The 14253-nt window shown below is 51.7% G+C and overlaps 1 protein-coding gene across 2 annotated transcripts in view; it reads right to left on the reverse strand.

Annotated features, from left to right (window-relative positions):
- Positions 1 to 12359: 12359 nt before the first annotated feature.
- The window catches only part of Arhgef10 (Rho guanine nucleotide exchange factor 10), an 89784-nt gene continuing 87890 nt past the window's right edge, over positions 12360 to 14253 (reverse strand). For both annotated transcript variants that reach the window (XM_032918949.1, XM_032918950.1), the window contains one exon: positions 12360 to 14039. In XM_032918949.1, the coding sequence (XP_032774840.1) occupies positions 13537 to 14039 (503 nt within the window). In that variant the 3' untranslated portion in view covers positions 12360 to 13536. The remainder of the gene's footprint in view (positions 14040 to 14253) is intronic.

A 14253-nucleotide genomic window follows, 5' to 3' on the forward strand; every position in this document is an offset into this window, starting at 1 on the left:
TATGTCTAGCAGGAGCCAAAGTGTTCCCAGAGTGTAAACTCCTAGAAGTTTGCTTTTTATTATAAAAGTTGCTCACTGTAAGTATTCTGCAAACATTTGCCGGCACTCACACTCTTGGCATACAACCACAATAATTTCGAGAGAGAAGCTAAACACCAAGGCTGTTTAGTGAGACAGCAGTCCGTGGCTTCCAGAATAGGGCAAACATCCCAGGATTACAGGGGCTTGTGGGAGACTGGGCTGGTTTCCACTGGAGGCAGCCTATTCTGCTCCACGCAGTCCTGATGCCCAGTTGACACCGTCTGTTCTGACCACAGCCTCGGTGCAGGGCGGTCCAGAGAATCAGTGTAACTGCCTAAGTGGATCCAGATTTGCACCGAGCTGTTGTTACACAGTAATCTATGCCGTTGGTGTTTGGGAAACATCTGAAACATGAACTGGCAAAAGGGAGAGCTACTGGGCTCAGGAGAGTGCGTTGCAAGGAGGGGGACACCATCAAGTCCCTTTGTTCATGCTGTGACTGCAGGGACCTCATCAGGGACCACGGAAGATCTCAGGGGAACAAAGTGGTGATGTGACCCAGGCTGGGACCCACAGATCTAGACACAAGGCATAATGGCCCCCAAAATGGTATTTCTGGGAAGGGCTGATGCAAAAAGACACATGTAATGCTCTCCCTCCTCCTAAACCAGAGATGACCTCACATGCTGTAAACAAAATGTTGGAAGTATTTCTCCTTTGTATTTTTCTAATAATGTGATGAGAGCCACTTCTCACAGTTGATATGAAAAGCTCTGAAGACTTTTTAATCTCATCAGTACCTTAGCTGACTTTCACTGGAAGGGAGCGTTGGAGCGCCTAGTCAATCAGAGGGTGATGCTGGTTTTTCCCAGCAACTCTGGTACCCGGGAAAGCTTCCTTCTGCCTGGCAGAGCTGGGGGTTGGGGGGGGCATTTCTAATAATAGGAACCGCTCAGGATGAAAGGCTTACGGGGATGAACAGCCTTGGGGGTTACTAATTAGAGACCGAGTAACTGTAATTCAGGGGGAAGGAGTAGGGTGCTGGGAACCCACGGGGAATCACGGACTCTTCCCTTGGTGCTGAAAGGTGCTGGGGACTTCTAGATAAGCTCCCGAGTGGGGTGAGTGGAAGGAAAAGAGCTCATTTTCCCTGTCCCTGGGATAGACACTAGCGGGGGTAAAAAGAAGTAGTTCTTTAGGAAAGCTAAATAATGTTGGTGTGAAAACCCTCCTGTCTAACGCTACAGGTGCAGCGGGCCAAGAGAGGGGAACTCGGCAGGACCTGCCCCCACTGCCCTGGAGGGAGCTGTCCCAGCCGCACAGCGGGCGGGGATGGCAAGGTTCCAGGAAGGCTTGGGCTCCACTCCCAGCCTCTTCCCAGGACGAAGGCGAGCCGCACACTCAATCCTAATTTAAATGCAGCGCGCTTCCCTCCTTCCACCCCCCTCCCCACCGTGCTGTCAGGCACGTACCCGCGCAGGCCACCAGGCATCCCCGACCCGCCGTCTGGCTCTATGAGCCAAGGCTCCCTGAACCAATACTGTGACTGTGTCACGGCCCACGCATCCCACAGACTATCCGTGGCGTCAAGGGGGGTCCCCGATCGGGTCCTCCAAACCATGTCCATATTCCGAGCTAGTTAGCGCCCAGTCCCTGAGCCCCCCAATTAAGAACCCAGAGCCACAGACAGGAGAGGAGCAGCCGGACCCATGCCAGGGAGGGGCCCGCGCGGGCGACTCACTGTCGCCGGTCGTCCTCCCACGCCCCGCCCGGAGCTTGTCTTACAGCAACCCGGTCCCCGGAACCCCGAGTCAGTCCCCACTGCCCTCCAAGAGCAGCATCCCTGCCGACCACCCCCAAGGTTCCTCCATCGTTGGGAATCAGGCAGGCCGCGCCCGGGCTCCCTACCTCTACGCTCGCAGCCTGACGCTCTCCCTCCACTCCTGCAACCCACCGGAGCCCAGGACTCGCAGCCTGGCCGGGGGGCGTGGGGGGTCTGTGACGCGCATGCGCACGCGACCATTCGCGCGCACCTGTGGGAGCGCCCCCGGGGCGAGCGAACCCTCCACGCACCTGTGCGAGCGCTGGGATGCTGCGCGCTTTCCCGATGCCGGGAGCGCGCCGGGCTCCTCCGCACGCGCGCCAACCACTGGGTTGGCAGCAGCCGATTACTCCTGCGTGTGCCCTGCGCTTAGAGGGAGCGCGAGCTGGGAGGCCGCCTACGGCCCGGGCGCGCGTGCACCTCGCGGTCCCTGCCCGCCGCCTCAGGCTTGGAGGTCCGTCGGTAAGGGCTGCAGCTGAGCCAGTCCTCCGCGGATCTCGTGCGCACTGTGCCCAGCGCCTGCCCGCAGCAGCTCCTGCGCCTCCGCACTTAACCCATTCCAGGCCGAGTGAACAGAAGCTGGGAGCTCGCTCTTGGTAGCCTCGGGCCTTGACCGCAGCTCCAAGGCACACAGGGCACTCCAGTAAAGGGACCCCGCTGCATACCGCGGACACGACCCGTTGAGCCCTCCCTAAACCCGGAAAAGCACCTGAAACAAGTGTCTGTCACAAGCTCTGTCCCACTTAGGGCGCACTTGGCTGTTCGACCTCCAGCAGGGCATCCTGGTCCTGCTGAGCATCTAAGAAGCCATGTGACACATAGTGATTAAAACTCTATTTCCCACATCTGGATAGAGTTTAGAATCTTAAGAAAGTTCTGGATGGTGAAGCGGACTGGTATCTAGTCAGGCTTTTCCCTCTTACGTGGGCAGCCTGGGGTAACACGGGGTGGGGGTGGGGTGCCTGTCAAATCGGGTTGGTCCCGGGGTAAAAGCTTCTTTTAACAGCTTTATGCAAATTACCGATGGCCAGATTTCAGAGAACAGAGGACTTGAACATTTGCTTTCTTCTCGGCTTTGATAGTCTTGGCCAATTTATACCACCAGCCCTTCTGAGTTCAACACCAAAGCTGTAAAAAAAAACCTTCCTTCTTGTTCTGTAGCCAGGCATCAACCCGGGCAGAAAGCTACAAACTGCTGGAGTTAATCCTTCATTTCTGTTGGTTACAATAGAAATAGACCATCTTGGGGCTGAGATCATTTTCATTATGTTATTAATTTCAGTTTGTCCTCAAATATGTAACTCTTGAGGTCTCTTAGTGTGTCTCCATTTACTCGTGGGTGGAGAAAAGACAGAAGGCTGACCAGGATGGGGCCTCGGGGCTTTCTCCACTGGCCCAGCCTCCATTACCCTGGCTCTGGATAGGGAGTGGATCAGTTTTCAGCTCCCACATTAGGATTTGCAGGCCTACCCCGCCCCCATTCAAACAGGGATTTATACACTAGGCTGTCCACGGACATTTTCTAAAAGGATGAAAAAAAATGAAATTCAAAATACCTTTCTGGCATCTAGTAGATGGGTGTTTGGCAGTAACCCTACCCCCCCCCCGTGTGTTTCCCTACTTAAGTGTTTATGAACTCTATATCAGTGAAGTCAGTGAAATCAGCAAAGGTGTGGTAACCGGAAGTGCTTCATGCTTCATGAGGCCCTGAAACTGACCAGGACTGTAATCATGGAGGGAGGGACTATACACCATTCAAAATAAAGAGCCTGACAGCCCCAAGGCGCATCCCCATGGGTATCTTCCAGAGACAGGTGTGAACAGGGGTGATGCTAACTGAGCCTTTCACACCTTTGGTGCTGAGTAAAACTGACTAGGTCCAGGTCAGAAGAGTGGGCTTGGAGAGAGCCAGCAGCAGCAGCACACGCCCTGAATACAGTCATCCTCAAACCTGACAGGGGCAAGATGCTGGACCTCTCTGTTTCCCTTACAGCACCCACCTCAGATGGAAGGGTGTCTGCTGTGCACTGGGTAGTGGGGCCATCTTTCTCCATCATCCCGCAGGATGTTTGCCAGATTCTACTATTGCCCTGGGAACTCTCGGCTCTGCCTGTCTGTGCCTTTGTGGTTCATCTTTCCTGCATGCAGCCTTGGGGGAGGTGTGAAAGGAAGGTAGCCCATAGGTCACGGTCAGGTTACATCTCGTTCCTACTCTCAAGTGCTTTGGTTGGCTCCTGTTGCGATGGTGAGTGTTGTTTGCTCACACATGCCAGACCAGACAGTCCCCAGGATATTTTTTTAAGCCCGTAAGACTTCGTGTACCACATTGCTACCCCCTTCCCCCCAAGCAATTAAATTCCAATGACTGTCAGGAATGGAGCCAGTACTCTAAGTATTTCCAGCTTCCGGGCATTAAGAATAAATAATTAGATGTTTTGTTGGTTCATTTAAAATCCGACTCATGCTGTGTAAGAGGGGAGCTGTCCCATGAGATTCCCTGAAGTGAGCCTCCTCTGACCAGGCCTCTCCTCGAAGTCTGGCGATGAATCTGCACGTGGACTCTTCCAGAAGCTTCTTAAAATCATGGCTGAGCTGCCTGGGCTCTCCTTTCTCTTCATATACTGAAGACCCAGTGCCTGAGACTTGGTACTCAGAGGTCATATGGCATGTTGTCCATGAAGTGTCCAGGGCGATGGTGGCTGTGGAAATGGATGCCACTTGTGAGGTGATCCTGTGCCATTCATGTCCTCCCAGGCATTTTGAACTACACCCCATCCCACCCGTATACCGGTCTGAGATGGTACCTCATGTTGGCAGCTCATGCTGGGCAGATGAGTGCACGAGGATGGATTCCGCAGCTCTATGTCCTCCTGGCTTGGAAGCCATGATAATTGACCAAGGATGCCCACTTAGACCAGACATCTGCTGCCCCTTGTCTCTGATGCTGCTTCCTGTGGGCTGGAGGTCTGGGTGGACTCTACTTAAGCAGACCCTAGGTTCCTTTCCTGAGAGGAGATAAATCCTTACCAAGAGAGGACTAAAATCATATGCTCAATAACCAGCAAGCTTGCAGGTGTGAATCCTAGACGACTTTTTTATTTTAGAATAACTTTAAAAGGAAATACGATTCTAATGGTTATGTTGAGATATTGTTTAAAATGTTAATAAACTGCAGTTGAAAGGGACTTCTTCACTTCCGTAAGAATACAAATTGCACTTGTGTTGATGATGAACCATAGAGAAATTTATTCCAAACCGGTCAGCTGGTAGACAGAGGGTTTTAGCATTTATTAAAGATGAAATGAGATTTGTATACTGACAAAGAAGGTGTGTTTATGTTTTTTTGAAGAAAGAGCTAAACTTCAGCTGACTATTTGATCTTGTAGGACGCTAAGCATCTTTATTGGTCTTTTTTTCCCCCCAAGTTGGTCAATTCTAAAAGACTTTCTTTTTCTGTATAATTACATGTGTATGTGTTGGGTGTAGAGGCTGGAGATACAGGTGGACCTGAGCTATAATTCCACAGCACGGCATGCATCCTGGGAGCTAAACCGAGATGCCCTGGACACGCAGTACACATTTTTAACTGCCGAGTCCTCTTGCAGCCCCGAGATGGTATTTTAATTTTATAATGGTCAATGCTGAGAGCACCGTTTCATATAGGCTATGTAGTACAGAAAGGCAGAGGTATGCATGAGGTCATCTCATTAAGTCACTGGAAACCTTGTCCTAATCCTAAGGCAAGATTCATTGGACTTTTTTTTATAACATTCGAGCAATTAATGACAGCAATTTTTAAAATGAAGTATTCAACAGGAAACTCACTAATTTTGACACATGCCGAGAAATGGCAATAGGAAAACATTGAAAGTCTTCGTTTTCTGAAATTAAACAGTTTCTGTGAGAGCAGAGCATTAGTACACACAGTAAAACCCCTGCACTTCCTGACACGAGCATGAAATCTGAGCTGAGGCGTTTCAGGCGGCAAACATTGGTGCTGTCCGGCGAGGTGTATATGCCCTGTGTTCGGAAGTGTTGTGGTACTTGGGTGAGCGTTGCAGGAAACAGCCCGGGTCTATTACGTGTTTAGTTTCAAATAGACTTTTGTCTTTTGCACATCCTTACACTGTTGTCTCTTTCATAACCCCATATGGGGTTAAGAAGCTCTGATTTATAGCAATATGATCTACCAGAAAGTCCACAGGGCTCCCTGTCACAGGGAAGGAGACTTGTTGTTCCTGAGCTTGCAATGGACTTGTTCCTGGTCACACATCAGATACACATAGAGCAGGGTTCCCCTCCTATCCAGCTCAAAGCCTTGCTCCTTTGTGGTTTCCAAATGAACGGGGATCCTTGCTACAGAATACAAAGTACCACATGGAGGGCTGGAGAGATGGCTCAGTGGTTAAGAGCACCGACTGCTCTTCCCAAGGTCCTGAGTTCAAATCCCAGCAACCACATGGTGGCTCACAACCATCTGTAATGAGATCTGATGCCCTCTTCTGGTGTGTCTGAAGACAGCGACAGTGTATTCATATATATAATAAATAAATAAAAATATATTTAAAAAAATACCACATGGAAGTCCCTCCCATCTTGACCATATTTTGTTTTAAGTCAAATATTTGTTACTTTGGTTTTGGTGTTTTGAAAGGGCCAAATGACGTGGCTCAGACAAGCCTTGAACTCATGGCAATCCTCCTGCCTCAGACTCTCCAGTGCTTTGGTTTCGGGCATGGGCCACCCTGCTTAGTAGAGCTTAAATGTGCCCATGAGCTGTGCCTCGTAAAAGTGGTTTGACTCACTTAGGATGGTGGAAACCTTGTGCAGTGGCCAGGCGGCTCCAGATGGACATCATGGAAGAAGTGGGGGTTGGGGGGAGCTCTGTACCGCAGAAGGCACGGTCCCGGGAGCCAGAACTCGTGGGCTTCGGTACTGTGCCAGCCCTGGCAGCCAAGGTACAGGTTGTCACACAAATCTGTTCTCTTTTGGTGACTCGGTGTGGTGTGGAACATGAGCAGTGGCTTTGGATCCATAGATGGTTTAATATAACGAAAATTCAGATGAAAATAGGATAGCCATCTCACTCTTGATCCTAAAGTTTCTACAAAACTAATTTTCAAGTCGTCTTTAATTAATAGAGCTTGAAGTAGTAAGTTCTCAGAAGTGTAAATTAAATAATTCCCTTGGATAGTGTACCCTGGAAACCTCAAAGATTACAAGGGGTTGGATTGTATACATGTGTGTGTGTGTGTGTGTGTGTGTGTGTGTGTGTGTGCTGGTATTCCCTTCCCAGCCCACCTGAGAATGTAACTGTATTAGGAAATAGGGAAATAACTTCCCAGAGGTTCCTGTCAGGACAGGGAGAGGTCACTGGGACAGGCTCCAGAGGTGCATGACCGATGTCCCAAAGGCAGAGAAGACAGACATAAACAGGAATCTCAGAGCAAAGTCATCAAGCAGGGAGAAGATTGGGTGAGGAGACGTGGCAATCAGATGTCTAGGGGTGGGTGTCCATGCCACAGAACACTGGAAGTCAGCAGAGACACAAGGCCCCCCTCCGAGAGCCCACGGACAGAGCAGAGCCCACCTGAACCTCAGCCACAGACTTATGCCTCCAGAACTGCAGTTTATAGCTCCCAGCTTTGGTATTCTATGACTGCAACCCCATGGCACTGAGACAGAAGTTTTGTGCCCTAGCTATAGAAATGGTGGTTTGTTTTTGTTTTGTTTATTTGTTTGTTTTAGCTTGCCAGGGTATGAACCAGCCGACCTTGAATTAAGCTTTCCTACCTCTTCAATCCATTACAGACCCCCCTTTACAATTTAGAGTAAATGTAACATTTACTAAACAACATATAAGGGCTGGGGTGCTGCTCAGTGGAAGAGCCTATGTCAAGCGCCTGGATTCCATTCACCGCACTGCAAAGAAACAAGCGAACAATAGCAGCAAGGAAAGGCAAAAGCAAACAGACTAAATGCAAAGAAACAAATGAGCAAACACAAAGAGACTGAATGGAGAGCCGTTACCACAGGACTAGATTAAACCGGCCAGAGGCCCTAACCAGCCTTGCCCAGGATGCTTCCAGCTTCGTGCTAGCTGCTTAGTCTGGTGGGGGCTATGCACTCCATGCCCCGTGTCTTGCCACCAGGACAGGCCCTGTGAGATGACCCTGCCAGGTTTCCCCAGGTCTTTCCAAACACTTGAGCTTGCAGAAGTGGATGGAAAGTGGAGTTCTTTTGCTCCGTTTTACCCAGAACTCACTTGGGCAGAAGCAGTGGTAATACTTGTGAGAAGAGAGCTCGGTGGGTGCCAGTGTTTGAAAACAGGCCTAGACTATTTCCATAAATGTTAGCGGAAATCTGACCACTTGGTAAGCAGGACAGGCAGTCTAGGTTGTGCCCAGTTGTGCCTTTAATCCCTGCTGCCTTCTGGGATTAAGAGGGGATGCTTTGCGGGGCACAGGATGGCACCGGATGGCACTTTAGAAACACAGGGAGCCACCGAGGCTGGCCTTTCTTGAATACCCTGATCTCACAGGACTTGAGGAAGATAGCGAGCTTACGATGGTCCATGCTGGGCAGAGCTTTGGCGTTTTCTTTTCTCGCTCTTGCTTCTCCTCCAGCATCCTGGGAAGTGGGTCAGCCTGGGCAGGCCTGGCCAGCTGCCTGGCTGTGCCCGGGAAGCGTGCCCTGCCCCCATTTCCTTCCCTGCGGCCAGAAGCTGTTTGATCTCCAGTGGGAGGAGCAGGAAATGAGAAAGGCGGCAGAGACTGGTTAGAAGGGCCTGACAAGCAGTCCCCTCTAGCCTGTTGGGCCTTGGCCTCAGGCCCCTGGGTGGGAGGGATTCGCAGAGCATCTCCTGTCTAGCTCCTGCCTGAATGAGCCACCAGCTAGCCTTTGCAGGTCCCTGGAGGATGACTGCATCAGTGTCCCTTCCTTTGCCCCAGCCGGACCACAGCTCCTGCTGGGCCCAGGGACCGAAGGACGCTGTAGTGTCCTTTGCCTCTGCACAGGCTCCTTGGGTAGTCAGTGAACCCTGCCTCATCCCCAACCAGACACTTCTCCCCTCTCCTCTTGGATCTCTCTGCCTCCACATCACCCTGCCTCCACTGCTACCCCCCACCCCACAAAGGGCTCCTTCTGGAAAAGTAAAAGGATTTCAGAATGCAAATACAGCCTTTGTGCTCCATGGGCAGGTGTGAGCAAACTTCCCTTCCCAGCTCTGACAGTCGAATGGATGCAGACACCATCTCCAGGGAGAATATTGTCATCCGTGGAGAGCCCGCCTTCCAGCCGCGAGTGTAGGTCCTACGCACTTTTTAAGTGCAGTTATTTCTCCGTGAGAGGTTGAGAACACGTTTTCCTCCTGCTTCCCTTCCTGAATCCATGCCAGATATCTGTATTCTCCTTAGTCTGCTGGAGGAGCTGGCTCTAAATGTCTCCGGGGTCCCTGGCCTTCCCTCCCTCAGTGCCCCCAGTGTGTCAGAGAGGCTTGTTTAAGGTGGACAGGCTGGAGCCAAGCTAGCATGGACAGACCCTCCACCTAGCAGGCGTCCGACGACGACATTCACTCTGCCCTCCGTTTCTTGGATTATGGGATTCTAGGATGCTGTCCTTCTTGGGCTCTTATGGGGCCGTGGTTGGCCTCCACTGTTCAGGTTCAGATGTCCCATTTGAACCTGGGCCCCGGAATTCCTAGATTTTACACAGGGGAATCGGGATTAGAGGCCAAGTTCCCAGGCGGCGATCCAGAGCCTCGGGACCATGGCAGCAGTGAGTTAAGTGCACGGGATGACGAGGTGCTGCTGACTGTGTGGGTGGATGCACTGGGCTCTGCTTGTTTGCTTTGTGCCCTGTCCAAGCACCAGAAGATGAGCAGAAGCAGCTCGCCTGGCTCACGCTGGCCTTGTCTCACCAGCTAAGAGTGGTAAGAGGGTGGCTACTCCTATCCCATTGCTGGCCATTGCTCGGGCTCCTGACAGCTTCAGCAGACAGTGGCCACATGGCTGAGACAGCCTGGGTCTACCAGGGCAGGGAGAGTGCATTCCAAACTCCCTGAGCTATAGTTCCCCCACCCCCAACCCCACACCAACTCTGTCATCCACACAACACTACGTAAGAACCATAATGAGCCCTTTATGGGCACAGACATTCACAGGGAAGTAGAGGTCTACAGGAACCGGAGAAACACACAAATGACCCACATTGACAGCAGCTCTCAGATGCCAAGGCTGTCCAACTCTGCTCGCCAAGAAGGGGTTAATTCTTTCCCAGAGTCAGTGGGAGCGCTGGCCCCATGCCTGGGGTGACCAACAGCTGCCTGAGCTTTCCTTTTCCACTCCAGTAAGCATTGCCCAAACAGTTCCTTGTGGAAAGCGGTGATTATTAGAGGGAAAAGTATGTGTGCCCACGAGGGTGCACACCTGTGTATAACTGTATACATGCACACATGTGGAGACCCATGTGTGCATGTAAATGGGTGCATATGTGGTATGTGCATGTGTGTGTGCGTGTGCATGTGTGTATGCTTTTAAGGGTGCAGAAGGGCATAGCAAAAAGGGGAAGCAGTATCTGGAAGGATGAGAACTGTCAGAGGTCTGGAGCAGAGCTGATGTTGCTTCTTCAGTGAAACTTTCTGTGTCCCCACATGGAGCAGGCCCTGCGTTCCAGGAGGGCCAAAGGTTGTAGAGGTGGACGGCGCCAAGGTGAAGGTGTGAGGGACAGGAGATATACAGGCTTTCCCTCTAGGTCCCTAGCTGGGGTTGACGAGCCTTGCGTAGATGGGGACACGTCCCGTACTCTGCAGATAGGGCCACTGTCAGGTCTCCGTCTGGACGGTGACTTTAATGGGCCACCTGCTTGAGGAGAAGCCAATAAATCCTGCTGTCACCAGGCCTGACGACTGTCTTCCACTAGGGGATATCATGGCTGAGGCAATGCTGGATACACACCACTCTGACCAATTACAACAAAATGCATTCCAGGCTTCAGTGTCCATGGCTACAAAGAAACTGGCTCATCTAGAAATGATGGCACGACACTGGAGCCCGCCTCAACGAGGCCACCCTGAGTGGCAGAGTGTGTCAAGCTGGGCCTGAGGACTGCACACATCTCCAGTGCCACTGCTGTGGGCCCAACACCACTGCTGAGACCCTCTCTGGCCAGAAGCCAGCGAATAGGTCATTCTGTTCTCTGGTGGCTTCCGGCTTTCCCTGGGGGTGGCTGGGGCTATCAGGTCGGTGCCAGCATAGACCCAGACCAGCTTGCTCATGTGTCTGAGGAGACGACTGCAGAGTACTCTGGGGGAGGCAATGCCTCTGTGGGAGCGTGTCCTCGGGGCTTCCTTGTGCTGATCTGTGGACACTTCACCAGGGTCATGCTGGGCACTGGCTGATGATGAGGCCTACTGTGTGCTGAGCTCCAGCACCAACCTGGATCTGTTTGAGCATCACACTCTGATTCCTGGATTCTTCTTCACGTTGCCCTGATGAGCCACCTATTTACCTCTCCATACCTCAGATCCAAGGAGGACGGGCGACAGGTGCTGAATGCAGGAGACAGGCGACTGTTAGACTGTGGGTTTGCAGCTCCTCAAATTTGGTCAAAACCTTACAATTTCTTACACATTCTTTGTATCTGGAGTGCTTCCAGAATGTGGTGTCTCATGATGGGGCTGCAGCTTTCTCGAGAGGAAACAGGTTTCACATCTCCTCACCTCTCCAGGAAGACAGAGAGAAACTGGCTTTGAGGGATAAGTGTTATTCTGAGTTTGAACGGGGACACTTGGACACTGTTCTCCGAGGAGATTCTACGTGCGTGACCCCACGCCTGGCACGCATCTCTCGGACTGGGGGGCTTAAGTATTAAGCTGAGGCTGAGGGTCCCAGAGGAAGGTGCCAACATGATGGGGTCCACATTCCATTCCCAGGCCTATGAGAGCTTAGCTTCGTGACTGATACATACAGGGTTTGGGAGCTCATTAAGTGCACTGGCTTTGGTGTGTTCCTTTGTTCAGAGGGCGCTGACACGCCTGTGTCTCTCAAATCCAGGACTCAACAGACCCAGGCCACACAGCAGGGCTTGCCTCCCTTTGAGTCCCCACCTCGGCGGTGCTGGATGCCCATCACCCAGCCTGCTTCTCACTGGCAATGAGCTGTGGTGGAGCTTGTTCTGTGCACACCTTGTATCTGCAGCGTGGGAACGGCCGTGGCACAGGCCTTCTAGGACCACAAGCCTGTTCTGTGAGTCTCTTCTGTCTGTCCTCGAGGAGTTCGCCTTGGTCTTCGAAAATATCAGCAAGGCAGGCAGGTTAAATGGCCTCGTGTTGTGATACATCGTGAGAACCGGCGGGCACGGCAGGCCTTCGAGGGTCCTCGCCCTCCCGTGCGTCGTCTTTTACACTTAGTGCAGAGTCTCTGCATCTGGGCATCGAAGGAGGGCTGCTTCCTCTCCTCCTGGATGTAATCACCCTTTCGTATTTTTTGGGGGGGGGAAGAAAGGCAACTTGCAATACTATATTCTAAAATAAAGTCTTTTATTTTTATCAAATGAGATAGCAGCTAACAGTTTAAGAAAGGCTGGGTATATGTGCAATTTAGAAAGTATTTGGCTAAGGTAAAAAGTTAGCATTTTAGTCCTTTGTAAAGTGCTGAGAAGTTGTTCCTGGTGAATATCTGCATTAGGTTTAAAAAAAAAATTTTTTTTTAACCATCCAGTAAGTGAGACACTGATGTATAAATACAGGCGGAGCAAAGGGAGTCTATGGGTTACTCATGCCCCTTGACATCCGCGGCTGCTTCTCAAGTGTCCCACATGACCCTGTGCGTTCTTTGGGAAGGGGGGTGGCACTGGGACGGCAGGCAGTGGGGGCAGGGGCTGACTGATCAGCACCACGACCACTCAGAAGGAGTGTCCAACTGCGATGGCTCCCTGACAGCAGGCGCCCAGAAAACCCAAGACTCGACTAGCACCATCCCTGCACGACTGGGCCAGCACCTGTCCCACGCAGATAGGGCAAGTACGGTGTGGAAGCTGGAGCTCAAACTTGATGGGTACTGAACATTTTGGCTTAATGTAAAGATTACAAGTGAAACGCTACAGATAGGACATTGACTAAATGTTAGCTGTTGGTTTTTAATAGAAAAAAATGCAATATAAAAAGACTATTTGTTAGAGGGGACAGTACACATAAAAGTCTACTTTGGAAAGCCTCAGTTGCTCCCCCACAAAATACCAAGCTGACTGGACTGGGGTGTGTTACCTGGCTTTCTAAGTTGTTACAATCTGTACTCTGGAATTTTAAAAATATATAGAATATAAATAATGGTAGCGAGGTTGAGTCAAGTAGAATGATTTTAAGAATTGTTAACGACCTCCTATGCTAATAGATGCTACAGTTCCCCGTCAGTTCTCTGAGATGTGACTGGAACTCACGCAGACGGTCACTTGGCGTCTCAGGTGAATGACGGGGCGGACTGTAACGTTATCCTGGAACGTTGCTCAGGGACCTAAGAGCCGGAATGCTCCTCTGCGTCCCTGGCACACGAGGCACGGAAGCTGTGTGACCGCTGCACACTTCCTTTCCAGTTGGTCCCCGAGGGTGTGGATGCTGCCTGTCAGTCGGCCTGCATCCGGCTGAGAGTTGTCCTGGCTCGCCACCTGATGCCAGGCAGCTGCCTCTGACCTCTGACCTACATGCCCAGCAGCGGGATCTGCCACACCATCACTGAAGAAACCAGGTCCTCTGGAGAAGGCTGCCTGGCCTTCCTGTGCACCCGCCGGTGGCCCTGGCCCCCACATACCACCAGCGCTGAACTGGCTCTGGCTCTCCTAGAGCTCTGTGCCCTGCTCCTTGGAAAGGCACTGGGGTCCCTCAGGAGGTCACACAGGTTGCTGTCCACAGATCTGTGCTCTAGGGAGCTGGAGCCATGGGACAGTGACCCCGAGGATGAAGACAGGTCGTTCTGAGCTGTCAATCCTAGGGAGTCTCCCAACCAAACCGCTGTGCTGGTGTCAGTCTGGCCCAGGCAAGAAGTGCCCTCCTCACCGCAGAGCAAGTCCTTGGGGTCTTCATCCTGAAGCTCAGAACTGGAACGTGGTCTGTCCCTGGCTCTGTCCTTGTTCTGAAATGCTGTGGCTGTGACAATGAACTTAACGGGCCCATTATGCGCATGGTAGGAGACCATGCCTCGACCTGCGGGACAATTCAACAGAGATCTTTAATAGCAAGCAGGCTGCACGGGGTATCAAAGTGCAGGATCTAACCCCATGGCCTACACAGACAGAAGCTGTCGGAGGCACTAACACAGGGCGATTAAGGCAGAGTCACATCCCTGTGGACAATGGATCGGTGGATTAGCAAGCTTAGTGCTCCCGGAGAGGGCAGGGGTGCAGGTCCCAACACCCAC

Source organism: Rattus rattus, chromosome 13, assembly GCF_011064425.1.
Source record: "Rattus rattus isolate New Zealand chromosome 13, Rrattus_CSIRO_v1, whole genome shotgun sequence".
Classification (NCBI taxonomy): domain Eukaryota; kingdom Metazoa; phylum Chordata; class Mammalia; order Rodentia; family Muridae; genus Rattus; species Rattus rattus.